Source organism: Macaca thibetana, chromosome 10 (genome assembly GCF_024542745.1).
Source record: "Macaca thibetana thibetana isolate TM-01 chromosome 10, ASM2454274v1, whole genome shotgun sequence".
Lineage (NCBI taxonomy): Eukaryota > Metazoa > Chordata > Mammalia > Primates > Cercopithecidae > Macaca > Macaca thibetana.
Genome location: NC_065587.1, coordinates 86,653,561 through 86,680,912, shown reverse-complemented (window position 1 = coordinate 86,680,912; position 27,352 = coordinate 86,653,561). Strand labels below are relative to the sequence as shown.

Sequence of the window (27,352 nt, the reverse complement as noted above, 5' to 3'; positions counted from 1 at the left end):
TGGACTCGGGCTGAGGAATAAATTCCCCCGGCACCGAAACACGGTCTTTCTCTAGACGCATCTTGCTGGGAGAGTGTCCGTGGCTTTGCGTCCGCGTCGCGGCCCTGCGGTCGGCAGCCTCCTCGTGGAGCGTAGCAAGGGTAGGCTCCGCGTGGCGTCTTTGCCCGGCTCCAAGATGGACGGCAGCGGGGACTGGGGGAGCACGTGGCGCCCTGCTCGCCTGCTCCCGGGGCAGCTGGGATGGTGGCGGAGTCCGGAGGCCTCCTGCTGCCGTCGGGCAGGGAGGCCGGCGGAGGCGGGGCCGTGGCCGCCCCCGAGAGGCGCCCAGGCGGCGGCGGCCCAGCCTCTTCTTTCCTCGCACAGTCAGGCGGCCCTTGCTCGAGTCCCGCGTCGCCATGGCCGCGGTTCCCGAGTTGCTGCAGCAGCAGGAGGAGGACCGCAGCAAGGTGAGGTCCTCCCCACCTCAGGCTCCTGGGCGGGTGGCCCTGCGAGCTCCTGGGTGGCTATATTCTTTGCCTTGCGCGTCCGTAGGCCCTGGCTGCTCGTGGCCATCCCTAGCGCGGGAAGCACCCGTGAGGCCCGGGCAGCCCCTGTTCCTCGTCTTCTTTGAAGGCTGCCCTGGGGAATCCCTGTGGGTCCCCCGGATTCTCTCACGATAGAACCGGAGACGCGGGACCTTAGCCCCGGCTCAGGCGCCCGTGCGGAGTGGACTTGGAGAGAGGATCTCTGGAGACCCCGGAATGTTCATTTTAAAACTTCCCTCGGCTTCGTGGTGACCTGTAGGTGAACGTGAAATTGACTTAACATGAGACAGACCAGTTTGGTTTGTTGCCCCCAAAATGCTCCCCCCTTTTCTCCCCCCGCCTTTTTTTTTGGTGGGGGGAGCCCAAACAACTTGGGAAATTCCATCAGGTGTCCGAACATGCTTCCTACAACTTCAGAAACGCAAAATGCGTTGTTGTGGGGAGTTGTGTAATTTTTAGTAGGTGCTCAAATACTTGCTGAACTTGGTGTCTATTTTTAAGTCTTGTCCATTAATGTAAACTGCCCCTAGGTCACGTGTATCTTGAGGTCTAAAAGATTATTAATGCAATAAATTGAGATTGCAATAGCCAATTAAAGATTCAGAGATGAGCCTCCACTGTTTCATTGGTTCTTTAAATTTGCCTCGTTAGCTTTGCGATGCATGGTTTGTGAGCAACCTTTCGTGCAGTATCGTCGACATAAGTTTTTCTGACCGATGAAAAATAACCTCTAAAAATACAAGGCTCTCTAAAGTGTAACTTGGAGCCGTCTTAACTTACACATCTCTTGAGAAATTAAAGGCACCTCCATAGAGAAACGTGTTCATCTAGTAAGTAGATACCGTAGTTTCAAAGCGGCTGGATTGTTCCAAGAAGGGTATCATTGTTGAGTTAATTATTGAAATAGAGCTTTGTATACAGGAGGTTGTTTAAGAGTGTTTTCTTTGAAAGTTCTTTTTTACTAAAACAAGGTAGAAACTTGAGACCACGATTCTTTGTAAAACATTATAAAGGTACTTTTCTCCATAAAGGGTAGATACTGGATGGGGGTTTTGGTAGCATTTTGTTTTTTTTCTTTCTTTCTGGTACATTATTTTAGCTGTCTTGATTCAGAGTCAGCTAGGTAAAAGGACTCAATTGCTTCACCCCACTCTGATAGTACAGTATATTGCGCCTGGTTTTTTAAATGACTTTTCCATCACCCTGATCCTCCATCAAAATTGGAGAATAGTTATGAAGTCCATTTCCTACCTGTTTTAGAGGCTCCAGAAACTGTTGGTATCTGTAGTGAAGAGGGTTATATGGCATTATTTTCCTTTTTACATTACAGGAATAAAGAGACAATAAAACTAAATAATTACCCTGACGCGTGGCTTTATTTTTGTTTTCTGATCTCTGCTGATGCTGATACCCTGCAGTGGTCTGGCCTAGATGGTATTACGGTGTTATCATTAACTGAAAGGGAGTTTGGGGCAAGTATGAAATAATGGGAAACCAAGTCCTGGGCAACTTCTTGCCATAATACAATTTCAGTAGTCAACTGAAATGTTTTGTGTGTTACTTAAAATGTTTAAAAATGCCCCCCTGATAATTTGGTTTGGAATTCCCCTGAGGATGGAGTTAAGACCAACTAAGGTAGGGGGACATACTTGATTCTTCAGGATTTTGAATTCTAGCCCAATACCCATTTTGACTAATTCAGCAAAACTGAAAGGGAATATTGTGTCAAGTCGCGTCTGGTAGCCAGACACTGGCATTTTGTTACATTCTTTAGCTGAGGGTGTTTGGTTTGCCTTCCTCAGAAATAGTTCAGGGGAAGAGATGCATGGTTGATTTGGTTCCTAACTGGACCTCTACTAATGACAAAGATTGTTTTTTGATTTTTTTTTTCCCCCTTTTGAGACGGAGTCTCCCTCAGGCGCAGTGGCGCGATCTCAGCTCACTGCAACCTCTGCCTTCTGGGTTCAAGCGATTCTCCTGCCTCAGCCTCTCAAGTAGCTGGGATTACAGTCCGCGCACCACCATGCCTGGCTAATTTTTGTATTTTTGTGGAGACCGGGTTTCACCGTGTTGACCAGGCTGGTATTTGAACTCAACCTTCCCAGCCTAGTGCTATATTTGACTAGGGGGTTCTCCTTCCTTGACAGTAACAACTTGGCCTTAACTTACTTACTGCTTTGTTACAGGGACTTTGGTGAATATCTGTCCTCTTAGCTAGTCAAGAGTGTTTGTAGACTAAGTACTGCTGCTCTGGTTTCATGTTTAACTGGTATGGAAACTGCTCTAGGGGTATTTTTGTTCTCCATTAGCTAGGATGGAGTGCAGTTCGTTAGTATAGGAACAATCCTGAACTTTGACCAATACCATAGCAAGTCCAAACTTACCAAATTTTGTGGACTGAAGCTTTATGCTACCCTTGCAACTATTTTCTAAGTTGAGGAAGTATGACATATCAAGCTGCCCACGCCTTAGTTCTAGTTCAGTAACTTGTACTCGGTGTCTTAAGATCCCCATTTGTGAATACTCTAAAAGGTCGTTATCTTCTCACATTATTTCGGCCATAGGTAGAAATGGCCAAAAGGCTTTTTTCGAGACAGGGTCTGGCTGTCACCCAGGCGGGAGTGCAGTGGCACGATCATAGCTCCCTGCAGCCTCGACCTGGGGAGCTCAGGTGATCGCCCCCACCTCAGCCTCCTGAGTAGTTGGGGTACAGGCATGCACCACCATGCCTGCCTAGGTTTTGTTTTTTTTGTTTTTTGTTTTTTTTTTTTGCTAGAGACGGGGTTTCACCATCCAGTTCAACATGCTGGGATTACAGGCATGAGCCATTGTGCCTGGCCAAGGCTTTAAGTTTGTAGAATTGTTTCTGAGCTGTAAACTCGCAATCGTTGAGACCTAGTGATCATCTAAACTAGAGGTTTAGTTTAAAATTCAGTTTCTCAGTCTGGGGAGCAGTGTTGACATTTTGGCCTGATCACTTTTGTTGAGGAGTGCCCTCTGTTGTAGGATGTTAAGCAACGTTCTTGGCCACTGCTAGGACTCCTCCCCTCCCATGGTGATAGTAAGAAGTCAAAATTGTCTGCTTGAGAATCACTGGTTTAAACGGACTTCCTTCTAAAATGATGTGATATGAGTGGGGTCAGGTTGTGTTACAGAAGTTGGTCTTTGTGTGCTTGTTGCGAATTTTTCAGGTTTTCTATTAATCTTGCCTAAGGAAGTAACATGCCATGTAAAAATTAGCATTGTTGGATATCTTTGTGAGAATTAAGCTTTTCCACTAGTATTGAGGAACCATATCAAAAGGTGGTGAAAGATGGTTTTCTTCAGCAGGTTCTGGGTACTTGAGGGTTACAAAGGGAGGGCTTCATGTTTGTGAGTGCCAGCTTTGGACACTGGAAACCTACCTGAGTTTCTTGTGCTACAGAGGGGAACTTGGTTTAAAATCCTGCTGTTTTCAACATTTTGCTGTCTTTATTATCAGGGTCTTGTTGCTTGAGCAAATTAGGTGAGAACGGTTCTATAGGTTAGTACCCTGAATGTCTCAAATAGCCCGTGGTCAAACAAGTGTGTAGTGAAGTTAAATAGTATTTAAAGAAACAGACATTTTAATGACCCAACAGTGAGAAAACTATTTCAGAGCTTTGTAAGTTCTGTCTTGTCTTACTGAAATTGTAAAGGAAGATGGCCATAGGATAGCTCTCATCTCACATGAATGTGGTAAATTTGATTTTTTAAAGTATAAATTAAGTTTCTCTGCATGATCTAACTTTCCAAAAAGTGGCTTCCTCACCCTTAATACCTATTTTCTGATTGGCCATTGAGGTACTCTGACAAGGTCTAAAAGAGATTCACACCTTCGCATGCTGCCTAAAGGCAAACCATAGTCCCTAAGGAGGAGTGTGTAAATTGCAGTTTGAGGGGCAGCCAAGACTTCAGTGTAGAAATGGAGGTCCTTGGCTTGACTCTTCCCCTCTTTACATTTTGGCATAACTTTTTTAGGAACTCCTATATGGTCTGGAGAGAAAAGTATTTAATTTTCTGCCTGAAAAGCTCAGTTTCTGAAGGGCACACTCCTCAGCATTCTAGTCATGGTAAATGGTGAGGAATACAAATCCAGATGGCTCCCCTCACAGGGTTTTCACTTTTTCTTTCAAGAGCACCGCAAAGCCAGGACATTGTGCTGTTAGATACTTGGTAGCTGGCGGGTGATACAATGTTGGACTTCTTCCCCCAGCCTTCCTATAGCTTTCATGAATTTTATTTTGAATTCTTGTTTTTATTTTGTTTAGAATTCTTTTTTTCAAGACAGTCTTGCCGTGTTGTCCAAGCTGGTCTCGAACTCCTGGGCTCAGGCCAGCCTCCCGCACTCAGTCTCCTGAATGGGCCCCTGGCTTGAGTATTGGAATATTTACATCTGAATGCTTTGGGAGATTTGCTGTACCTCAAACTCAGAGTGAAAGAAATGTCCAACCAAAAAGCAGGCAGCCTGCTCTCCATGCTGCCATTTATGTCTCAAACTGAGATGACCAAGTTTAAGTTCAAACTAGCAGCTCTACCACTGTTGCTGAAACATCTTTCTTGGTAAAGGTAAATTCTGAAACCTATTTCCTATTCATCTTGGTTTGATCATGAAGTGAGACCCATGGAAGGCAGTGAACGTCCTTCAACACCCTCATCCACATGAGTAATACGGACCATCTTAACCTTTGTCGAAGAGGGCTTGTTCCAGCCTTGGCGACAGAGTGAGAGCCTGCTACAAAAAAAAGGGGGCTTGCTGACTTGATATGCCGGTGAACTTTTGGGAGGGAGCCTTGATGGGATTCTGTAGTAGGGAAGGCCTTTAGCTCTGAATAAAGGAAATTGGCATTTCTGTTTTTTACTTTTTGAGACAGGGTCTCAGGATCTCAGCCTGCTCCCAGGCTGGAGTTCAGTGGTCTGATCATAGTTCACTGCAGACTCAAAATCCTGAGCTCGAGTGATCTTCCCACCTCAACCTCCCAGAGTGTTGGGAGTACAGGCGTAGGCCACCGAGCCTAGCTGATTTTTTTTTTTTTTTTTTTTTAAGGCCTTGTCTGAAACTCCTGGCCACAGGCGATCCTCCTGCCTCAGCCTCCCAAAGTGCTGGGATTGCAGACAAGAACCTCTCTGCCTGGCTGGGTTTCTGTTATTCATTTGTTGGACCTGCTTTCTTGGTAGCAGTGGTGTATTGATTCCCACTAGGATTTCTCTGCCAGGAGATCCTTACAGATCATGTAGTTCAACCCTTTTGCTTTGTGAATTCATTTGAAAGTATTATAATTTCGGTACATAATAATTAATGGATTTCTTGACATGCATTAGATATTTAAGGCAGTAATTTAACTCTGGTTCCACGTTGATTCCATTAGTGCATGGGCTTGCAGCCTTGTGAAATGATGATTCAGTTTATCCATTCGCTGAGTGCGCTGCACTGACCTCCTTCCAAGCCTCAGTTCCTGTTCTAGGAACTTGAGGCTATGTAGCCTGCAAATGCCCTGCAGTCTGCAGTGTTCTACTGTGAACTGCTTGTGTGTTGGCAGGCTACCGGTAAGAATGGTTGGTGTCAGCAGGGATGGGGCTCTCTGGGACCCATCTCACAAAGATGAGTGGTGAAAATCTGATCACTTGCTGCAGCCTTTCAGTTTTTTATTAAGCTGATGCCTGAGTAGCTTTAATAGCTATTAGCTATGTTAGTAGACTGAGATCTTCTGTTAGAAGTCCTTAGTTCTGTTTTCCTTGGGGACTAAGAAATTGCAGGCGTGAATTACAGGAAGGTGAGAACTAATGGCTAGGGAATGAGAGCCAATACCTGTAAAAGCAGATTTGGGCCAGGTGCGGTGGCTCATGCCTGTGATCCCAGCACTTTGGGAGGCTGAGGCGGGCAGATCATGAGGTCAGGAGTTAGAGATTAGCCTGACCAACATGGTGGAACCCCTTCTCTACTAAAAATACAAAAATTAGCCGGGTGTGGTGGCGTGCACCTATAATCCCAGCTACACAGGAGGCTGAAGCAGGAGTATCTAGGATAATTGAACCCGGGAGGCGGAGGTTGCGGTGAGCTGAGCTTGTGCCACTGCCCTCCACCCTGGGCGACAGTGAGGCTCCGTCTCAAAAAAAAAAAAAAAAAAAAGGCAGAGTTGATGTATTGCTTATAGTTAGTTGAACCAGTTGTTTTTCACACACCAGTGCCATAATCTGCAGCTGAGATTGAACACAGTTAAGTAGGTATTAGTTATCTTCAGGATGGAAGAGAACAGTAACAATTCAGAGCACCAATGGGAACATTGTTTCCTGAGAGTTCAAACAGTAACAAAGTAACATATGTTTCCTAAATATGTATCATGTGAATCTTTAACGTTTGTGGACAGTAATACAAACCTAGAGTGTGACAGAACATCTTAGAATTTTATGTCCTTACTTATGAATATTGGACTAGGCAAGGTGTGGATACCTTTCCAGCTGAAAATCTGATCAAGGAGGCAGACTTCTTGGCTCCATGCTAAGAATCGTGGGTGATTTGTCATATTGGCCCTCTTTCTGGCAAAATCTTAGTTTTCTTAGGCAGTGGAATGAGGCATAACAAAACAAAATCCCTGGAGGCTAGGAACAGTTTGAAAGAAGACACTGTAGCATGTGCTGCTTAAGTACATATCTCCTGCTTTTGGAATGGAAACTAGGAAGTTATTTAAATAGATACATCTGTTTTTTATCCTATCTGCAGTAATGTGGGATATTCAAATAGGAAAATACGGGCTAGCACTGCATATTGTATACATGTTTTACATTGTATGCAAATGACTATTAGATTTAGATGACTAATTAGATTTAAATGACGGTTCAGCTAGCTCCAATCTTAACAGATCAGAGATTGTGGAGTTTAACTTCTTTGGACTGTGTCTTTTTCATTTTGGCGCTGTGTCTGCAGTCACCATAACCACTTAGAAAAATCTGTATTTTTTTCTGTTCTCCTCGTGTGTTCTGAGTTTTTGAATCTTCCCTTTTGTGGTGTTCAGTCATCCAGGTGCCCTTTGCCCTCTGTGAGCCATTAAACCTTTTGAAGAGGCAGCTTTGCTGGGATCATTGTCTTGTGCCACAGTGAGTCGTAAGTGAAATTTGGGCCAAAAGTGAGTTTATGAAGATTGGTGGGCAGGAGCTCAAGATCTGCAGGGTTGTCCTGTAGCCCGTGTCTGATGTGCCCCAGCTGGGAAGCTGATGAATAGGTGAGGAAATGCACAGGGATTCCGTAACTGCTTTTCTCCTTTTAGAGAAGTGCTTTGGCTCTCTTACCAAAAGCATCGCGATTTCTTAAAACAGTTGAAAATGTGCTTTCCAAATGAAGCTGTGCTTGTTTACCTCTTGTTTACCATGAAGGCTGATTATAATCTGTATTGTAAGGATTGACCTGGTAGGGGGAAGTACATCATGAACTGAAACTTTACCTAAAACTTTGAATACATGAACCAGTAGTTTCAAGAGAAATCTACAAAAGTCAGGCTTTTTAAAATTTTTAAAAAGTTCTGAAATAGAGATGAGGTCTCAATATATTGCTCAGGCTGGGTTGTTGAGATTTTTGTTTTTTGTTTTGTTTTGTTTTGTTTTGTTTTGGAGACTCGCTCTGTTGCCAGGCTGAAGTGCAGTGGTGCGATCTCGGCTCACTGCAACCTCCGCCTCCCGGGTTCAAGCAGTTCTCCTGCCTCAGCCTCCTGAGTAGCTGGAATTACAGGCACGTGCTACCATGCCAGACTAATTTTTTTTTTTTAAGACGGAGTTTCACTCTCATCGCCCAGGCTGGAGTGCAGTGGTGTGATCTCGGCTCACTGCAACCTCTGCCTCCTGGGTTCAAGCGATTCTCCTACCTCAGATGTTACAATGCTTACAGTGGCAGTTTACAACAGTTGACAAAGCAGGCTTCAGAACCAAGTCCTGCCTTGGGCATGCCAGACCTTTGCCATGCAAAGTTGGCCCTGTTGGCCAACACCGAGTCTCTGTCTTAGGCCACACCTGAGTAGCTGGGATTGCAGGTGTGCGCCATCACGCCCAGCTAATTGTTGTATTTTTGGTAGAGACAGAGTTTCACCATGTTGGCCAATATGTTCTCGATCTCCTAACCTTGTGATCCACCTGCCTCTATCTCCCGAAGTGCTGGGATTACAGGCGTGAGCCACCGTGCCTGGCCAATTTTTGTGTTTTTAGTAGAGATGTCCTGACCTCAGGTGATCTGCCTACCTTGGCCTCCCAAAGTGCTGGGATTATAGGCGTGAGCCACCACACCCAGCCAGAAGTCAGTTTTAAAACTTAAATTATTTGAGAGTAGGTATATTTTCAGTTTGATTCTTACAAGTGACCTAAGGAATCTGGAAAAGAGGTAAAACTTTGCATGGTAAAGGTCTGGCATGCCCAAGGCGGGACTTGGTTCTGAAGCCTGCTTTGTCAACTGTTATAAACTGCCACTGTAAGCATTTTAACATCTGTGGCCTAAGGCAGAGACTCAGTGTTGGCTAGCAGGGCTAAGGAGTACTCTGAGCCCTTCAAGCTAAGGGAGATGGAGGCAGAGGCAAGTGAGAGGGGAAGAGTGGAGCCTGGTCATTATTTAGCAAGTTCTGTAGCACTGTGGAGTGGGTTTGTTGACTAAGCAGAAGAAGGAATGCTGAACTTTTAGTTACACTTGATGCTTCCTGAGTGAGGGTACAAATGCTGACTTAGAAGCTCTAGTCATTTCATTACTTTCTACCCATGTTTGTCTCATCTGGAGGGTTATATGCTGTAGTATGAGAAAGTTTGTTTAACTTGTGCCTGAGGGACATTGAGTTGGTGATGGCCTGGATGCTGAGGGATTTTGCCAGTATTCTCTTTTAGACAGTTCTTTTAGGTCCAAATACAGAATTGCAGTATTTGCTTATTTGGTGGTTAGGACTATCATGTCAAGTGATTGGATTTTACCTTGAATCCCTTCCTAGAGTGAAATGTCTGGGCAAAAAATGGCTGCTAGTGAAGCTCGGATGTTTGATATGCTGTGGTTGCAGTCACTCATACCTAGTAGTTTTCTTCTTTTTGTCCTCATCACATTCTGAAACAAAAAATGTTTCTATACTAACCAGGAAGGAAGACAGGTATAGTCGGGGGTATTACCTCTACATGGGAAAAGGAACGAAAACAGAAGATAATTATTCAGAGGAATGAAAAGTAGCTAAAGCAGCTGGTAGCATCCATTATAGCTTTAACTGTGGTGCTTGAATGAGCTGCATTTACTTGATTACATCCCCCTTGGGTCCTCCTATTTGAGTTCCAAGGGTATCCCATATGGGGTTCACAGGCTCAGTGAGTTTGCTGGGCTTGTGAGCAAAAATGGAACTGTCAGCATATTCATTTGAGCAGTGCTAGAAGTCAGGGTTTGTAACTTCTTTAGGAAATGGAATCTTAGGAAATGTGGCAGTTTTAGAGCTCTGGGAAACACACCTTAGACCTGTCCTGTGAGATGCCCTATGTCTCCTCCAGAGACCATGGCTACTTCTTATGCCTGGCTCTGTGAATTCCTGTTCTTGGGCCTGCCTGACCTTGACAGATAAGCCTAAGATCAGTAGAGTCGTTGGTATTCCTCTGCACATCTCAGTTAATGGTTTGAGGTATTGTTTTTAAAGGCTGTATTTGCCCAGTGTTAACTCAGCAGAAGGAAGGAAACTCTTATCAGAAAATATGCCAGAGCTGGAGTCACAGTTATGATCAAATGAAGTCTCTGACCTTGAAGCTTTATCTTTGTTTGCAGAGATCTCACAAATGGACATGTGAAAATTAAGCCAGACAAGCAGGTTTCATAGGAATTATCGATAATTCATTTGGAAGAAAAAGTACTTAGGTTGAGATGTGAGGACTCAAAAGTATCTGTTTTGATGTTACTAATAGTTGCTGTTAAAAATCAACTTCTGGTGACTACTTGAGCTTAATTTCTGGGAGGAAAGCCATTGTGATATCTCCCTCTGGCTTTCAGAATTAGAAATATACAGTGCTTAAGGAAAAGGGAAGTACTTGAAACTTTTAAGTAATCCATGTGCTTTTAGTGAATGTATTTAGTCTTTTTGTAGCTGATTGACTAGATTTTCAAGTTTTAGAGGTTAAATACATAGTTTTAGTCTTGAACTTTTTAGTTTCAAGAAAGGGACCCAAAGGGAAATTTGGAGTGAAATACCTCATCTTCTTAATTCTAATCTTCAGTTGGCATTCCCTGCTTTGGGTAATCCAGTGTTATGACAACTTTAGCACTTTTTACAGTAAAAGGAATGGGGCAATGAGAGGCTTACTCTGTGAGTTCCTCGTGCCTTGTGTGTCAGGCTTTCAGATTGGCCACCACCTTGTCTGCTTTAATTTACCTTTATTTAAGTTACTTTTCCCTAATAGCCCAGTTCCTATCAGTGCTGCCACTGTTCTCTCTCTCTCTCTCTCTCTCTTCTCTCTCTCTCTTTGACTGGCAGAAATGGAGTTACGTAGTTTTTTCCTCTGAATTTCCAGCTCACAAAATTAGTTGAGTATTCAGAGCAGCGCTCACACTTGTTGCTCATGTGTAACCACAGTGGGATTGTACTAATTAAGTAAGGCCTTGGTTGGTTTTTCTAATTCACCCCTCCTGTCTAGATTCCTTGGCTATTTGAAACAGTCCCAGGTTTACTCTGAACTCTCCACCCAGGATCCTATTCCTCATGGCTGTTCTCTGTGCCATCTCCCTAGGTTTTCCTGTCAGATGTTTGTGTGGCCTGGTTAATGCCTCTTGAATGTTCATTGTACTTTGGCATTTATGTAAGAATTCAAGATTTTGTTCTGTTTTAGTACTGTACAGGCCTTAGTGTACAGTCAGGTATTTGGCCAAATGTATTTCTCATGTAGGCATAAAAATATGTAATGTACATGACATTATTGTAGCAGTTGTTTTGTTTACATTACAGGAATACTTTGGATATACCAATGCATTTGAAGAAGGGGTTTCCCCTCAGTTTCGAATAAACTTAGAAATGTCTCAATTGACATTTCTAAATGATCTACGTATAAACTGCTTTTTAGTAACTCCTCATTTTTGGAGTAATTTTTTAGGGCCAAATGGGTTTGAAACTAATATGCAAAAAATGTATTTCAGCTGAGATCTGTATCTGTGGACCTGAATGTTGATCCCTCGCTTCAGATTGACATACCTGATGCACTCAGTGAGAGAGATAAAGTCAAATTTACAGTGCACACAAAGGTAAGTAACAAACAGTGGTAATACATACAGTGCTAGGTTGCAGCCTTGTTACAGTGGATGTGAGAAGAGATTCCCTGAGCTTGAAACAGTTGCTATTCATAGGGTAGCACTATTAAGTGAGAACTTCCCTAATCTCACAGTAAGCATCAGGTGAGTGCCATTTTGGCAGCAGCATTCTGCTCTGGCAGAGCCCTGGGCTGTGGGTTCTTTTTTTTTTTTTTTGACAGTCTCACTGTGTTGCCCAGGCTAGAATGAAGTGGCGCCATCTTGGCTACTGTAACCCCCAACTCCCGGGTTCAAGCAATTCTCGTGTCTCAGCCACCAGAGTAGCTGGGATTACAGGCCTGAGCCACCACACCCAGCTAATTTTTATATTTTTAGTAGAGATGGAGTTTCACTGTGTCAGCCAAGCTGGTCTCAAACTCCTGACCTCAGGTAATGACGTGCCTCAGCTTCCCAAAGTGCTGGGATTGAAGGCTTGAGCCAGAGCCACCACACCCCGGGGCCCCACCTTCGTTTTTAATTTGCATCCAAGGGAAGTTTCTCTCTGTAGCTTGCTGTTTTTTCAGCATTTACTAAATTGGGAAGGACCTTTCCCATGTGGTTTTTTCTTAACGCTTGGGCAGCTTGAATAGCACACTTCAGTTATTCCGGAGGCAGTGTAAAAAGACTGGTGACATAATTCTCTGCCTGAGCTTACCAGATCAAAGGAGGTAAAATCAGCATTCACTGGAGTGAAAAGGAAGGAAGCCAGGGACAATTTTTAGAACCATAGTAAGTAACAGCTAAGAGGTTTTTTTAAAATTTATTTTTCTTTTTTGTTATAAGTTGGGGGTGGGGGGTAAATTCAGACTTACAAAAGTAGAATTTGGGGCTGGGTTGGGTGGCTCACACCTGTAATCCTAGCACTTCGGAGGCCAAGACAGGCAGATCTATTGAGCCTGGGCAACATGGCAAAAACCTCTTTCTTCCAAAACTATAAAAATTAGCTGGATGTGGTAGCGCACACCTGTAGTTCCAGCTACTCAGGAGGCTGAGGTGTTGGGAGGATGGCTTGAAAGCCTGGAAGGCAGAGGTTGCAGTGAGCCAAGAAGCCAAGATCATTCCACTGCACTCCAGCCTGGGTGACAGCCAGACCCTGTTCCAAAAATGTATATATACAAAAAAAAAAAGTACACAGAAACAAAAAAATAGAATTAGGGTTGTGGCTTACTTCTTGGAACTGAACTTCTACCAGTAGATTATCTGATTGGATATTCATTACAAGCTTCAGAAAGGTGGAGTCTGGGGAGAAATCCTTAGAGTTCAGGTTGAAGCTTAGCTGGGACTTTCATGATCGGAGATCATGTGTTACTGCTTGGTTCTTTACTGGATCATACTATGATGTATTATGCAGAATTTTCTGCCATGTAGCCCAGGAAACCCAAATCACTTATCTAAAAGTCATGGTTACCAGTTAATTTCTTTCTTTCTTTACAGACCACATTGCCCACGTTTCAGAGCCCAGAGTTTTCTGTCACAAGGCAACATGAAGACTTTGTGTGGCTACATGACACTCTTATTGAAACAACAGACTATGCTGGGCTTATTGTGAGTCTTTTAGAAAATCAAATAAGCTAGTTCTTTCTGCCTTGCTATGCATTTAGTGTAAAAGAGACTTATATCCACTTTTTGTAATGGATTGTGAAAAGTTAGATTTCATCTACCTGTGGGAGTATTTGCTAACTGTCAAGTGGAAAATATGTGAAGGAAATAGTGTTAGAGCTTTGAGGTGGTGCATCCAGGCTTACATTATTTACATTGTAAAGGGGTGTGAACAGTGTAATGACTTCAGTCTTACCTACCTTTAGGTTTGGTTTTTCTCTGGTATGTTTTTTTCCAGGGTCAGTAGAATTGATTTCTAGGAAACATTAGTATTGGTACTAGTTTGTGATAAAATTTCTCAAAAGTTGCTGAAGGAGGCCATACCTGTAATCCTAGCACTTTGGGAGGCTGAGGTGGGTGGGTCACCTGAGCTCAGGATTTTAAGACGTGCCTGGGCAACATAATGAGACTCTGTCTCTACTAAAAGTACAAAAAATTTGCTGTGTGTGGTGGCACATACTTGTTGTCCCAGCTACTGGAGAGACTGAGGCATGAGAATCGCTTGAACTTGGGAGGCAGAGGTTGCAGTGAGCCGAGGCCATGCCACGTCACTCCAGCCTGTGTGACAGAGCGAGACTCTTGTCTCCCAGAAACAAAAAAAGTGCTCAAAGAGGCAGTTTTCAGCCCTTGATTGTTAATTCTTGGCTGCAGGAACAGACTTAAACTGATTTTAAAGGAGATTTCCATGCATTTTGTCCTGCCAGGCAGACTGAAGAATCTGTCCAAATGATGATTTCTTAATAAACAAAATTAGTACCGAAGCTTGTATTTAGGTATGTTCTGTTCATTCAAAATTAGAGTCCTTGATTATCCTTTGGGATTAGGAAAAAAATTCTTTTGGAATACTGGAGACTGTATAATCTTGATGGCTAATCGTTGGTGTTTGGCATTCGTTGTACTAGTTTTAGGCCAACATTGAAGCAGTATAGACACTGTTGTGCTCTGAACAATTGTCTGTAATGGATAAACTGAACAAATGATTGCCATCAAAGTGAATACGCAACTCTCAGGAAGACACCTCATTTTAAGTGGCCAGAAGAAATAAGGAAGGTTGAGAAAAAACAGGAGTTGACTTTTAAATAGCCCCACAGGAGTGGAGTGGTTGTCTCCTGTGGACCAGCAAGAGTAGAATGAGGCACCAACTAGAAAACATCGCTGCTGGGACAAGAGGCTCATGAGTTCCTGCCTCTGCTGCAGATTCCACCTGCTCCTACGAAGCCCGACTTTGATGGTCCTCGAGAGAAGATGCAGAAACTGGGAGAAGGTGAAGGGTCTATGACCAAAGAGGAATTTGCCAAGATGAAACAAGAACTGGAAGCGTAAGTGGATTTTCCTGGTGGGCTCTGTCTTTTGAGAAGTAGAAAAATGGTGCTGTGCCGGGCGCGGTGGCTCAAGCCTGTAATCCCAGCACTTTGGGAGGCCGAGACGGGCGGATCACGAGGTCGGGAGATCGAGACCATCCTGGTTAACACGGTGAAACCCCGTCTCTACTAAAAAATACAAAAAACTAGCCGGGTGAGGTGGCGGGCGCCTGTAGTCCCAGCTACTCGGGAGGCTGAGGCAGGAGAATGGCGTAAACCCAGGAGGCGGAGCTTGCAGTGAGCCGAGATCGCGCCACTGCACTCCAGCCTGGGCGACAGAGCGAGACTCCGTCTCAAAAAAAAAAAAAAAAAAAAAAAAAAAGAAAAGTGGTGCTGTATACAAAAATAAGTAGAAGAACCTGACTTAATTTTGTTTTAAGTGCAGCTGTTAATTACGTCACTAGCGTCATTTTCTAAAACTAGTAATACATCTTGCATAGTGTGGGGCATGGTCTTTGTACTTCACACATTGATTCATTGGAGGCCATTGACACTAATACCTGATAGACTAGTTGTTTTTTCCCATATGTAGAGCATACTTATTAGGGATGCTAGTCTGGCACAGTGAGGAAATAAACTTTTGTGCCTTTATAAATTGCTCATAATGTACAAAACTTTTCTTTCAGAAGGTTGATTACTAGACGTTTAGAAGAAACTAGATTGTAATGAATGCTGTTACATGAAAAAAAAAAAAATTTTTTTTTTTTTTTTTTTTTGCGATGGGTTCTTGCTCTCTTGCCCAGGCTGGAGTGCAACGGTGCTATCTCACTGCAACCTCCACCTCACAGGCTTCAGTGATCCTCCCACATCAGTCCCCTGAGTAACTGGGACCATGGTTACTGGGACTACTGGCACATGCCACCACACTCAGCTAACTTTTAAAATTTTTTTAGAGATGGGGTTTCGTCATGTTGCCCAGGCTGGTCTCAAACTCCTGAGCTCAAGTGATCGGCTCGCCTTTGCCTCGCATAGTGCTGAGATTATAGTGAGCTGTCCCCGGGCCAGACCAAATAATGAGTGCTGTTTACAGAGCAGCATTCTCAGTAACCATCACATTGATTTGAAAGAGGAAGTCCAGGTCTATAGGCAGCAAGTATATTTTAATCTGGTTGTCATTTATTTTTTTCAAACAAAAATAGATTTTCGGAAAGTTTCTTGTGAATCCGTCCTTGACTTCCTCATCTTAGCTGAAAAGTACTCATTCCTCCGCTCTTCCACCATCAGCTCCGAGTCCCCCAAGCCCCTGTGTCATCTAGGGCAGCACTCAAACCTCCAGGCACTGAAAGCATTTAGCAGACACTTGAGTGGCTTTGGGACCAGCTCTGGGGAATGAGGCACTGAACACAACAGACCCAAGTTTCTACCATTAGGAATTTTAAGGTGACCCTTAATGTCTAGGTTGAGATAAAGCTGCTTTGTAATTTTTGTTAACTTTTAGCTTCATGAGACTCATGCCGTGTACTCAGGCTGCAGAGTTATAGGGTTTTCATTGCTTTAAAGAGACAAATGTTCTGTGGCTGCTAGCTAAGAGTAATTGCATGTAGATTTGGGAGCTCATGGACTTGATCCATCAAATCCAATGACAACATTGCTTTCCTCCATAGGTTTATTCCACAGATTCAAAAATGGCAATTGCCTTATCTAACTAGACACCAGGTTATACTGAAACACTGTTTGGTCCAGTTGCAGTGTTTTATGTGGTGGCATGAGCAGAGCCATAGAATTAACCAGGAGTGGTATTGGTCAGGTAGTTGAGCTGTGTCAACTGAATGCTGTGTGCGCATCTCTTTTCAGTGAGTATCTCGCTGTTTTTAAGAAGACTGTCTCCTCCCATGAAGTCTTTCTTCAGCGGCTTTCTTCTCACGCTATTCTTAGTAAAGATCGCAACTTTCATGTTTTCCTGGAATATGATCAGGATGTAAGACATTTTTATTCCGTTTTGATAATCCACTTGAAATGTTTATACTTTCAAAATGTTCTTGATAGTTTCTAAAAAATTGACTGCTTTAGAGTTTTGAATTTCTTACACAATGGAAACCTTTTTAGATGCTGCTTTTCCTTCATTGTGTAGGTCATTTTTTGTAAAACTCTGCTTAAAGAAAATTTTGACTTCTTTCCCCTTCCAAAACCTAGATTTCTTTTTAAGAAATTAACAGTCCCAAACATCCCTTAATTTCTTAACAATCCCGAGTTAACTACGTTCATTTTAAGGGAATTAAAATTTGTGTAATTTATTTTCTTCCCAGCTACCCTTGTTATTGAATTATGACTTTTATGCTATTTTTCTTTTTAACATGTTTTGGTTTTTGCTACTTAATATGTATAGAAGAGAACAGTAATTTTCCCAAGGATTTCATAGCCAGTAAGACTTGGCTTCTAGTCAGTCTTTCAAAATCTCTTAAGCCTTTTAGAATGAGATGACCTACCTATGTTTAGGTTTAGCCATTAGGTGTTTTTAAAGCTTGGAGGTTAAGGCAGAATTAAAGATACTTTGTGCATTTGCCTGTAGTAATAAAGAGGATTACTTAAAATGTTATTCAGAACTTCTTTAAGAGAACCTAGAAAAATACATACCATATAAACTGTTCTTTGGAATTTTCTTCCTTTAGCTAAGTGTGAGGCGGAAAAATACTAAAGAGATGTTTGGTGGCTTCTTCAAAAGTGTGGTGAAAAGTGCTGATGAAGTCCTTTTTACCGGAGTTAAGGTTAGTGACCTTTGGCTGTTGGAGAAAATTTTTGACTTCTTTGGGAGTAGATGACCTTTTATTTCTTTGAAAGAGATACTTGTGAAGCAGATGGTTAACTTTTAAGAAATGTAAGTTTTCTTCAGATTTTGGTAATTTTCATCTACTTATTCAATTTTCACTTATTTCCCAAAGCACCTTGTTCTCTCCAAGAAGCAACTTGAACCTTTCCACACTTGGCTTCATTTTCTCCTTTTCTGTAAGGAGAGAGATTACTCAGTTAATTTCTAAAATAATATACAAGATCAGTATTTTATACAAGATCAGTATTTTATCCCATTCTCGGAACTACACTGTCCAGTTTGGTCACCAGCTACAGGTGATGGAGAAGCACTTGACATGTAACCTAGCTAGCACAACTAAGGAACCAAACTTTAGATTTTATTTACATATTGTATTTCAAGGCGTTAGCACAAAGATAAGAATACAAAAATTTCCAAACATTTCCATTACCCTTATAGGTATGATTTACTTTCTTCTCGGCCTTCTCATTCCTTTGTAACTGAGTAACCCTTACAGTTACTATCTGGTATCTGCCTCTGCCATTCCAGGGAGCCCAGAATACAGGTGCTCAGTAGAGAGGGCATCATCAGAAATTAGGAAACTCGGACTTAGTCCAGTTTAAGGTGTATGGGACAGTCCTGTATCCATGCATTATGGGATATTTGGCATTGGCATCCTTGGCCAGTGCCTGCCAGATACCTGGATTTCCTCCCAGTCTGAAACTAATCGAGAAAAAAAACCCTCATTCACACACAGATAGGTATGCAAGGCTAAGTGGCCATGTTCCACCTGGTAGAACCATTGTACTAGTGTAAAATAGCTGGGTCTTAGGATGCCAGTTTTACTGGGGATTGTTAAGTGATTCTTCTGTAGACATTTTCTGCCAGCCCTTGGTTTTTGCCAGCCTTGGTTAAGAAATAGTATCGTAAATTTGTAATTCCCTGATCTGTAGAGGTTAAACTTTACTCGTGTTTATTTGCCATGTTCTAAGCAATATATTTTTATATTGATAAATATAAAAGGCTACAGGGATAGTATATTTTCACATTCATAAAATGTCTGGTTCTTTTTTTCTTCCTTCTAGGAGGTAGATGACTTCTTTGAGCAAGAGAAGAACTTCCTTATTAACTATTACAATAGGATCAAAGATTCTTGTGTGAAAGCTGACAAAATGACCAGATCTCATAAAAGTAAATATCATTTACCACTAGTCACGTACAGCTTTGCTGATGAGCCTGGCTGTGTTTGGATAAAAAGACTTGTCCTTGTTTTTGCAGATGTTGCCGATGACTATATCCACACTGCAGCCTGCTTACATAGCCTGGCTTTAGAAGAGCCCACAGTCATCAAAAAGTAAGTTTTTTTGGAAAAGCATTTCCCCAAACCCAATTGACAAGTGCTGAGTGGTAAAATTAAAAGCATAAATGAGTAATGACTATATGGTCCTGCTGTGGAGTTAAAAGCTCAGTAAGACAAGTGTCCAGCACTCATCTTACATGTTCTCTGGACATAAGACACTTACAAGACAATTGTAGGCACTTGGGCTCTTCTATATGTGAACAAATACAGTAAATGTTGTCAAAGCAGTAGTTTCTGTCACACTTAAAAAGCCTGTTTTCTTTAGTTTTGGCGTTTGTGAGAGTTTATCTTGAATCTTCCCCTGGCAATTGGTGCTTGCCATTTTGCCTGGTAATGCCCTAGACCTTCTTTTTTTTTTGGCCTGTGATGCAGCCCCAGGAGATCGGGAGAACATGTGCCTCTGCCCTGGACTTTGAAGAGATTTGGTTATGGTGGTCATGAGAATAATTTAATGACCCCAGTCTGACACACAGCTGTTTTGATGTACAGTTTTCTGAAATTATCTTCATTCATTGAATTAAAAACCCTTCCATTTTCACTCTGCACTTACATATGTGTTTCAGTTTCTGCATCCTGAGTGTTTCTGGTGTAAGACAATATTTTACTTAACATCCAGGCTTGGCAAAACAGGTGATATTACTTCTGACTTGAAATTGAAAGGCTAATGGCAGAACCATGATAAATTAAATAGCATATTTACTGCTTTGCGATGCCCATAGCAGAGCTTATTAGAACCTGACCTTGGTTAACACAGCATTGGCATTTAATAAGAATATTTGGGCACATGGCAGGATGACCAAAGGGTCACCAAGAGGCTGAGTGTGGTGTTGTACATGTGTGTAGTTTTGTGACCATTTTCTCTACTATTTGGGGTCAGTTGAAGTGAGAGCACTTTCAAATTAACGCTAAAGCGCCACAGGCTCGGACTGCTGAGTTGACTCATTCCTGTCTTGCACGCTGGTAAGATCATGTTTATAGATGATTTAAGACCTTACACCAAAATTACATGTACATTTTCAGGTACCTGTTGAAGGTTGCTGAGCTATTTGAAAAGCTTAGGGTAAGGATTTTTGTGTTGGTCTTCATAACATATTTTATAATCTGTAGCTTTCTGCCTTGATGGTGACCTTTCCTTTTCTATATAGAAAGTAGAGGGTCGAGTGTCATCAGATGAAGATTTGAAGCTAACAGAGCTCCTCCGATACTACATGCTCAACATCGAAGCTGCTAAGGTAGGAAGAGAGTTGCTCAGCTTCTCGGAGCAATGCAGGACCAGAAGTCTGTTTAAAAAGTTTCTTTACACAAAGGGGCAGAATGAGAGTTTATCAGACTTGTTTTTATGAATGACATGCCTCTCTGGCCTTGTATCCATAAAGCTTGTGTATCTGACAGCACTGTGGGGGTTGTGTGCAGTAGACAGGTAATAGTTTGGGGGATGATAGGTCATTGATATGGGACACAACGTGCAGAAAGGGCTGTTGCTGGGGCAGAGAAGATTTGGGAGTTTTTATTGAATTGCAAGTATCCCTGTAGCCTTTGAGCCATAAGGCTTTATATACATATATGGGCAAATTGGTAAGCAGAATAACCTTTGGAATGAAACATGCATTGTCTGCATTGCCCTGAACAAATATGTTTTAATTTTATGTGAAATGTATTAAATCAGGCAAAATAAAATTAGATAGGATTCTATGCCCTCTGAGGCTGAAATGTCATCAGAAAGTAAGAGTAAAAATTTATTTTTCCCCCATCATGTAGTTTTATTTTAGTTAATTTGCCCTTTGGCATGTTTTCTGAATCTTGGAGTTTTTAAAAACATACTTTTTTAGTAGCTTATTTTCTTCTTTCATGGAATTTGATCTCACTTAAGATTATTTGAGTATATACAAAAATTGGCCTAGTAGTTTCACCCATCAGTTATTTCACCTAGTTTTAAATGTATAATCTATACATCATAATTGCAGATTTCAGATACTGAAGTAACTTCTACTTTGTTGTAAGATTGCAAAGAACCTTTCTGTCTGACTAAGTGGATCTCCAAGGTAGATTACCAGAAGCAGGATTTGCAGGGCAGGGTTAACTTAATTGCCCAGTTTTATTTTAGCAGCTCTCAACTTCACTTACCCAGCAGTGACTGTATATGTGTTCTGATGCACAATATTTAATTTTTGAAGTTAACTTTGTTTACTGAATTAACTGAAAAAAAATAGTTCTTCTGTTTTCACTCTTGAGTAATCACTTGATTCATATAAGGGATTCTTAAAAAAAGCTCTCAACAAAGCTGTCAGCGTTGCTTATCGCTGCCGAAGCTGGAGATTTAAAAATACTCTGGGAGAGGGAAGGTGTAGAGGTAGATTATTGCCACTTAACATCTCAGGTGGTACATTGGCACTTGGGCTATTTTTTAGACTGGTTTAGATATTTAGTATGTATACCTGTTAATTTTTTTCCCAGGATCTCTTATACAGACGCACCAAAGCCCTCATTGACTATGAAAACTCAAACAAAGCTCTGGATAAAGCCCGGTTAAAGAGCAAAGACGTCAAGTTGGCTGAGGCACACCAGCAGGAGTGCTGCCAGAAATTTGAACAACTTTCCGAATCTGCAAAAGAAGGTTGAGCAGGGACATTCTTCTTTCTGTACTCTAGTTTGAAAATAATTTCAAACTTAGAAAAGTTGCACAAATAGTGCAAAAAACACCTATCTATCCTTCACCCAGTGTCAGCACTTCACCCCATCTGCCTTATCACTTGCACATGCACAGTCACCCTCATGGCTTTGTGTACTTACAAACGTTACACACCTGATTTTTCTGTACCAATGGAGATTAAGTTGCATATATCATTCTCCTTTTAGCCCTAAAAACATTGTTGTTTATGTCCTAAGACTGAAGACATTCTCTTGTATGGTTACAGTACAGTTATTTGCTGTGATAAATTTAACTTTGGGACTACAATCTGCTGTCTATTCATGTTTGTCTTGATGTCCTCTACAAGATCCAGTCTAGGATTGCATCTGGTTATCTTAGCTATTAGTCTCCTTTACTCTGGAATAGTTCTTAGTTTTTAATGATATCAGTCTTTTTAGAGAATCTCTTTACAATTCCTGTATTTCTGACTTTTGGTTGGTGTCCTCATGTTTTAGATCTGGTTATGGGTTCCTGGCAGAATAGAAGTAATATGCCCTTCTTGGGGTGTCACTTCTGATTGAACATTGTGTTTCTCCTTCATTTGTGGTGGTAATTTTGATTACTCAGTTAGATAGTATCCAAATCCAATTTCTCCACTGTGTAGTTACTGTTTTAACTCCCATCAGTCTGTGGTGAGGCAGTTTAAGACCACGCAAATATCTTGGTCTTCATCAAACTTCCTCCCTAGATTTAGCATGTATTAATGATTCTTACCTAAAGCAGCTGTTACTCTGATGGTTGGAGAAAGACGATTTCCCTCATCTCCAGCTCTAACTTTCCTACCCAAGTTGGCACTTGTCATTCTCCTACAAAAAGCCTTCCCTTTTCTCAGATTTCCTTTATCTTCTTTATTAGAGTCATGAATTCCCAGTTTTTAAAATGGTTTGGGATTCATTATTACCAAGTTATTTTTGATGCTTGTCCAGACTTTTCCAATAGGATCACCTTTAAGCTGGCATGTGGTTGTAACACCCTAACCCCTCTTTTAGAGCAATAGGCTATGCTAATCTTACTCTCTACTCCAGCCTTGAAACTGGCCATTTCTTCAGGGAGCCAGGGTTCTTTTTCTTTGAGAACAGTTACCAGCATCTGAGTATGCTCATTGTTTTGGGGTATCTCTGCTTCTGTGCCCTTCAGTGGACTGAGCTAGGAAATGTATGTGTGCGCGCACATGCATGCTGTTGCACACACATGCAGGTTGCAGGGATCACAAGTCCGGTCCATGTCCACGTCCACTGGGTTCTTTCTTGCCTTATCCATTTCAGTCCTCAGCAGAGGACTTTTACCATTTCCATTGAACATGAGTGTAATATGTAGTCCTTGCCTTGCCTAAGAGGATTTAGTGGATCTTCTCTGGGTTCTCAGGAGCCATGGAACATGCCAGAGCACATGTTGGAATGGATTACCCAGAATGTGAGTAGTTGTAGTCGGGCACTATTGGACTCAGCCCCCACCCCCTGAACTCATGTTTCCATGAAAAATTCGTATCTTAACTTAGCTTTCTCCTAACTTGGTTTCCCAGTGGTTGGGTAATCTAGACGTAGGGAAATGATCTGTTCATCAACATGCCTAAAGCTACCTGGGGGAAACCTAAACTTGATAAAGTTCTAATCATTTGTCTTTTTGTCTATTCAGGGTTATAATACAATACCTTAACTGTAAGCCACAGAGCTTCCTGGCAAATGTCACGTAGATAGGCTCTGAGGCTGTCCTGGTTTCTTCCAAAGTAACTTTCGTGCTACCCTTTTCCTGAAACAATTACAGCTTTTTTTTTTTTTTTTTTTAAACTAAAATTTTCAAGGAAACATACACACTTCAGAACTACTGAGTTGAAATCTTATAGGCAAGTTCCATGGCTCTGGCAATTTTAGAGGAGATTAAAGAAAAAACACAAAACTTTAAAAAATGATGCCAATTCAGGTCTACCTTTACTGCCTAAAGTTTTTGCCCACATTGATTATATCCTATATTCAAAATGCAAAATAGGTACATAGAATGCTGAGATTGGTGGGTCTTAACCTGTGTTTGCCTCTGGTACAAGTGCTTTCTGAGACTTGTAGCTGAGCTGACTAGAGTTGAGTCAGTGGGTAAGGGCTGGTTTCACAGCAGGTGAGTAGTTAGCATATGGAGCCCTGGTACTGTGTGTAGGTCCAGAGGACGGCAGGGAGCTTATTTTCACCCAGGATATCCAAGGGACTGATAAACATCACCTTGTAGTGCAAGCACTATAGACTTAACATATCACTATGAAATTTGTGACTTTTTAACTCGGATGTGGCTGCCTATATTGTAGTTCTTTCGCACAACACTAGAGGCAGGAGGAGGGTGAGTCTGCTCTGAACACTTGAGCACCAGCAGAAGATTGAGTGATGGTCAAAGTTTTACTCAAGCAAAACTGCAAGACAGAACTTAATGTCAAAATTTAATGAAGGTAGTAGGGCGAGACACGCATATTCTTTGTTCCAATTTCCAATAGGCCATTAATGCTGAATTCTGATGGCAATAGGAGTAAATGAAAAGGAAGCATGCCCTAAAGATCATCAAGTAAACCTGTCTTGAATACGAGTAGCAGTTTTTACTGTTTCGGATTTTAAAATGTTTTAAGTTTTATTTTTAATCGACAAGTCATCGTATTGCATTTATGGAATACATTGTGATCCTTTGATACAGGTATATAGTGTGAAATTGTTAGATCAAGCTAATTGACATCTTATTTTTTCAGTGGTAATACATTTGAAATTTACTGTTTCAATATACATTATTGACTCTAGTCACCCTTTTGTGCAATATATCTCAAAATTTATTCCTTGAGTTTATTAGCTGCAGCCTTCTACCCATTCTCTTGCTCCCACCTTTCCCAGAACCCCACCCTCATCCTCTGATAACCATCATTCTATTCTCTACTTCTAGGGGGTTCAACTTAAGATTTTACCGATAAGTGAGATCATGTAATGTGTTTGTCTTTCTGTGCCTGGCTTATTGTATTTGGCATAATGTCCTCTAAGATCCATCCATGTTGTCCCATATGACAGAATTTTGTTCTTTTTAAAGGCTGAATAGTATTATGTGTCTCTACTACATTGTCTTCATCTGCTGATGGACACTCTCAATTGATTTTGTATTTTGGCTATTGTAAATAATGCTGCAGTGAACATGGAAGTACAGATACCCCATTGAGATACTTATTTCAATTCCTTTTGTTACATTCCCAGAAATGGGTTTGCTGGATCATATGGTAATTCTATTTTTAGTTTTTTGAGGAACCTCTACACCATTTTCCATGGTAGCTGTACTAATTTACATCCCCAGCAACAGTGTAGAAGAGTTCCCCTTTCTCTGCATTGTTGCCAACACTGATCTTTCATCTATTTGAGAAAATCCATTCTAGCAGGTGTGAGGTAATCTCATTGTGGTTTTAATTTGCATTTCCCTAATGGTTAGTGATGCTGAACATTGTTTGCACAAACCTGGTGTGTCTTTTGAGAAGGTTTTCACAAGCCATTGGTGAAGTATGTGGCTCACCAGCACCCATACTCCAGCCCTGTTCCCAGTCACTGGTACCTAGAGGGTGAGAGTGAGGCTGCTCATCACATGTTCTCCAAGTTGCCAGCTGCTGCCCTCCAACTCACCATGCTTGGTGATGCAGTGATGTTTTCCACTTAAAGACAGTGATAGCTGTATCACCACCGTTAATAGAAGATGTCTAGTGTGTCCTGGTCACAGAGACAATACAAATGTGAGAAAATAATGCTGGTGCATGAAAGCTTTGGAGACCATTTGTAAGAATGCCATTTGGTAGTTAAAGTGAACATGAAAATTGTTTAGTTTTTGTTGGGTTTCATAAGCATTTTTTCTTCCTGTAGAACTGATAAATTTCAAACGGAAGAGAGTGGCAGCATTTAGAAAGAATCTAATTGAAATGTCTGAACTGGAAATAAAACATGCCAGGGTAAGTGTTTTCTACAAATGAAGCCAACATCTTTTATGGTGTTTTCCCAAGTTATTTCCCAGTTTACTAACCCATTGTCATCAGGCAATTGGGGTGGCCTTGTGGTATTAATCCTCTGTAGTACTTAGTTGATGGGAGCCACTCATTGTTTATTTGTAGTCTTGTTTATAATGTCACCCATGACTAATTTTTAGCAACTTTTTTTTTTCTATTAATAGAGATGGCATTTCACCATTTTGGCCAGGCTGGACTTCTGACCTCAGGCGATCCACCTGCCTTGGCCTCCCAAAGTGCTGGGATTACTGGTGTGAGCTACGGCTACCAGCCCTAATTTCTAGCACAACTTACTCAATCTTTCCAAGGCCCTCGCCTTCATAGAACAACGCACTGATAGTGTCTAAGAAGTTATAGTAAATAGGATCACATTTAGGAGCAAGCAGGTGAGGGCAGAGGTGCTGGGCGAACATCAGCTCTTTCGCTGGTAGCCTTACCCACTGAGGGAGAGGAGCTCTCCTACATGAAATTGGGATGAGTAGTACGTTGCAGTTCACCTGGGATTTCATGAAGAGAAGGGCCAGCTTGCTCTGGCTGACTTTAAATCTCCTGTGAAAAGCTATGTTGGTGGACTTGAGTCATTACAGGCATATGGCAAGTTTTAATAATTCATTGGTCTGCCTTGACTTTTTTCCCCACAGAACAATGTCTCCCTTTTGCAGAGCTGTATTGACTTGTTCAAGAATAACTGATATGCCTTCACTCAGAAGAAAAGAAATGAATGTGAAAGAAAGCCAAGCATCACTTGCACTTAAATCATTACCACGGAAAATTTATTAGCTTCAAGTTTAAAATTATGTGAATAAATATTTTGATTTCTACAAATCTTAACATTTAACCATGTTGGTTTAAAAACATTATTGCTTGCTACTTGGACAAACTAATTTTTCCTTGTGCATTTAATACCTCTGGGCAGAATCTAAATACTGGGTTCTCCTGTAGTTCGTCTTTAGTTACTGAGAAAGGGTGTAGGAGACATTTGCCTTCTGGAAACAAGTAGAAGCAATCGCCGGGCCTATGTCCCTACAAACCCATGATTGTCAGGGAGGTGCCAGTTGCAGCAGGTGGTTCAGCTGCTCGAGGCAGGTAACAGACCTTCCATTCCTCGCTGAAGGTGGGGTTTGTGTTTTTGTTTTGCCCGTCACTCCACTGGTAGTCATCTGGTATTGACTACAGCAAGAAACATAACAGCAAGAAAATCTCATTTATCTTTATATACTCTTTGCATCTCCTTTTTTTAGTTGAGATACAAATATTTGAGGGGAGAGAAATATCTATGGGTATATATGGAAACATAATGTGGTCTACTTTGTAAGATGGCCAGATCTACATTAGGAAGAGTATGAGCTCCCTCCCTAGTGGCCATTGGGGGGTGAGGGGGGTATGGTGTATGTCTTTGGGCATTTGTTTTTTTATAAAGCATATAATAAAATAATCGTGCTACTAACATACAGCCTGTTTTTGTGGAAACCAAAGCCAAGGTGTATCCCGGGAATGCAGGTGGTGCTAGGCTTTGGCGGTGGTTACAAGGGTTTCAGGGTCTGCCCAGAGTCCTGGGGTCGGGGCAGGGGGGTGGGGTGGTGTCAGGGGAAATTTGTCCTAGTCTTAACATTTTTAAATACTCCAGGCCTTTTTTAGATGGTCTCTAAATCTGGGTTTGTCTGTCTGCTCCTGACCTGATGGAGGTTTGCATTTTGACCAGGGACTTTACCATAGGGCAGTCGTCCCCAGCCTCAGGTCCATGGCTTGTTAGGAAGAGGTGAGCTAGCATTGCTGCCTG

The 27,352-nt window shown here is 41.8% G+C and overlaps 2 protein-coding genes, 1 long non-coding RNA gene and 1 other non-coding gene across 10 annotated transcripts in view; 3 read left to right on the top strand and 1 right to left on the bottom strand.

The window, feature by feature from the left end:
* The window catches only part of LOC126929204 (protein PET117 homolog, mitochondrial), a 549,430-nt gene that overhangs the window by 184,773 nt on the left and 337,305 nt on the right, over window positions 1-27,352 (bottom strand). The window lies entirely within an intron of this gene.
* On the top strand, window positions 22-27,019 carry SNX5 (sorting nexin 5). 4 transcript variants are annotated; one of them, XM_050745369.1, is made up of 14 exons: window positions 60-140; window positions 364-446; window positions 11,665-11,769; window positions 13,249-13,359; window positions 14,611-14,732; window positions 16,569-16,692; window positions 17,384-17,479; window positions 18,606-18,711; window positions 18,799-18,874; window positions 19,901-19,940; window positions 20,026-20,112; window positions 21,335-21,494; window positions 25,433-25,518; window positions 26,214-27,019. In XM_050745369.1, exons 2-14 carry the CDS (start codon window positions 396-398, stop codon window positions 26,262-26,264), a joined length of 1,215 nt encoding a protein of 404 aa, XP_050601326.1. In that variant the 5' UTR covers window positions 60-140; window positions 364-395; the 3' UTR covers window positions 26,265-27,019. The 4 variants fall into 4 exon arrangements, with proteins under 4 accessions (XP_050601329.1, XP_050601327.1, XP_050601326.1 ...); XM_050745372.1 differs by lacking the exon at window positions 364-446 and having other exon boundaries at window positions 22-140; XM_050745371.1 differs by lacking the exon at window positions 13,249-13,359.
* Window positions 5,931-6,167, top strand: LOC126929923 (small nucleolar RNA SNORD17). The gene has a single exon (XR_007717355.1). It is a non-coding gene; the product is annotated as a small nucleolar RNA SNORD17 (small nucleolar RNA).
* On the top strand, window positions 13,366-14,458 carry LOC126929214 (uncharacterized). The gene is made up of 2 exons (XR_007717104.1): window positions 13,366-14,186; window positions 14,316-14,458. It is a non-coding gene; the product is annotated as an uncharacterized LOC126929214 (long non-coding RNA).

What these genes read in the sequence shown, in the direction of transcription:
- SNX5 (XM_050745369.1), top strand. Translation starts at nt 396, where the DNA reads ATGGCCGCGGTTCCCGAGTTGCTGCAGCAGCAGGAGGAGGACCGCAGC. An exon ending in TCAACATCGAAGCTGCTAAG is followed by an intron (nt 20,113 to 21,334) that starts GTAGGAAGAGAG and finishes TTTTTTTCCCAG; the next exon opens with GATCTCTTATACAGACGCAC. An exon ending in TGGAAATAAAACATGCCAGG is followed by an intron (nt 25,519 to 26,213) that starts GTAAGTGTTTTC and finishes TTTTCCCCACAG; the next exon opens with AACAATGTCTCCCTTTTGCA.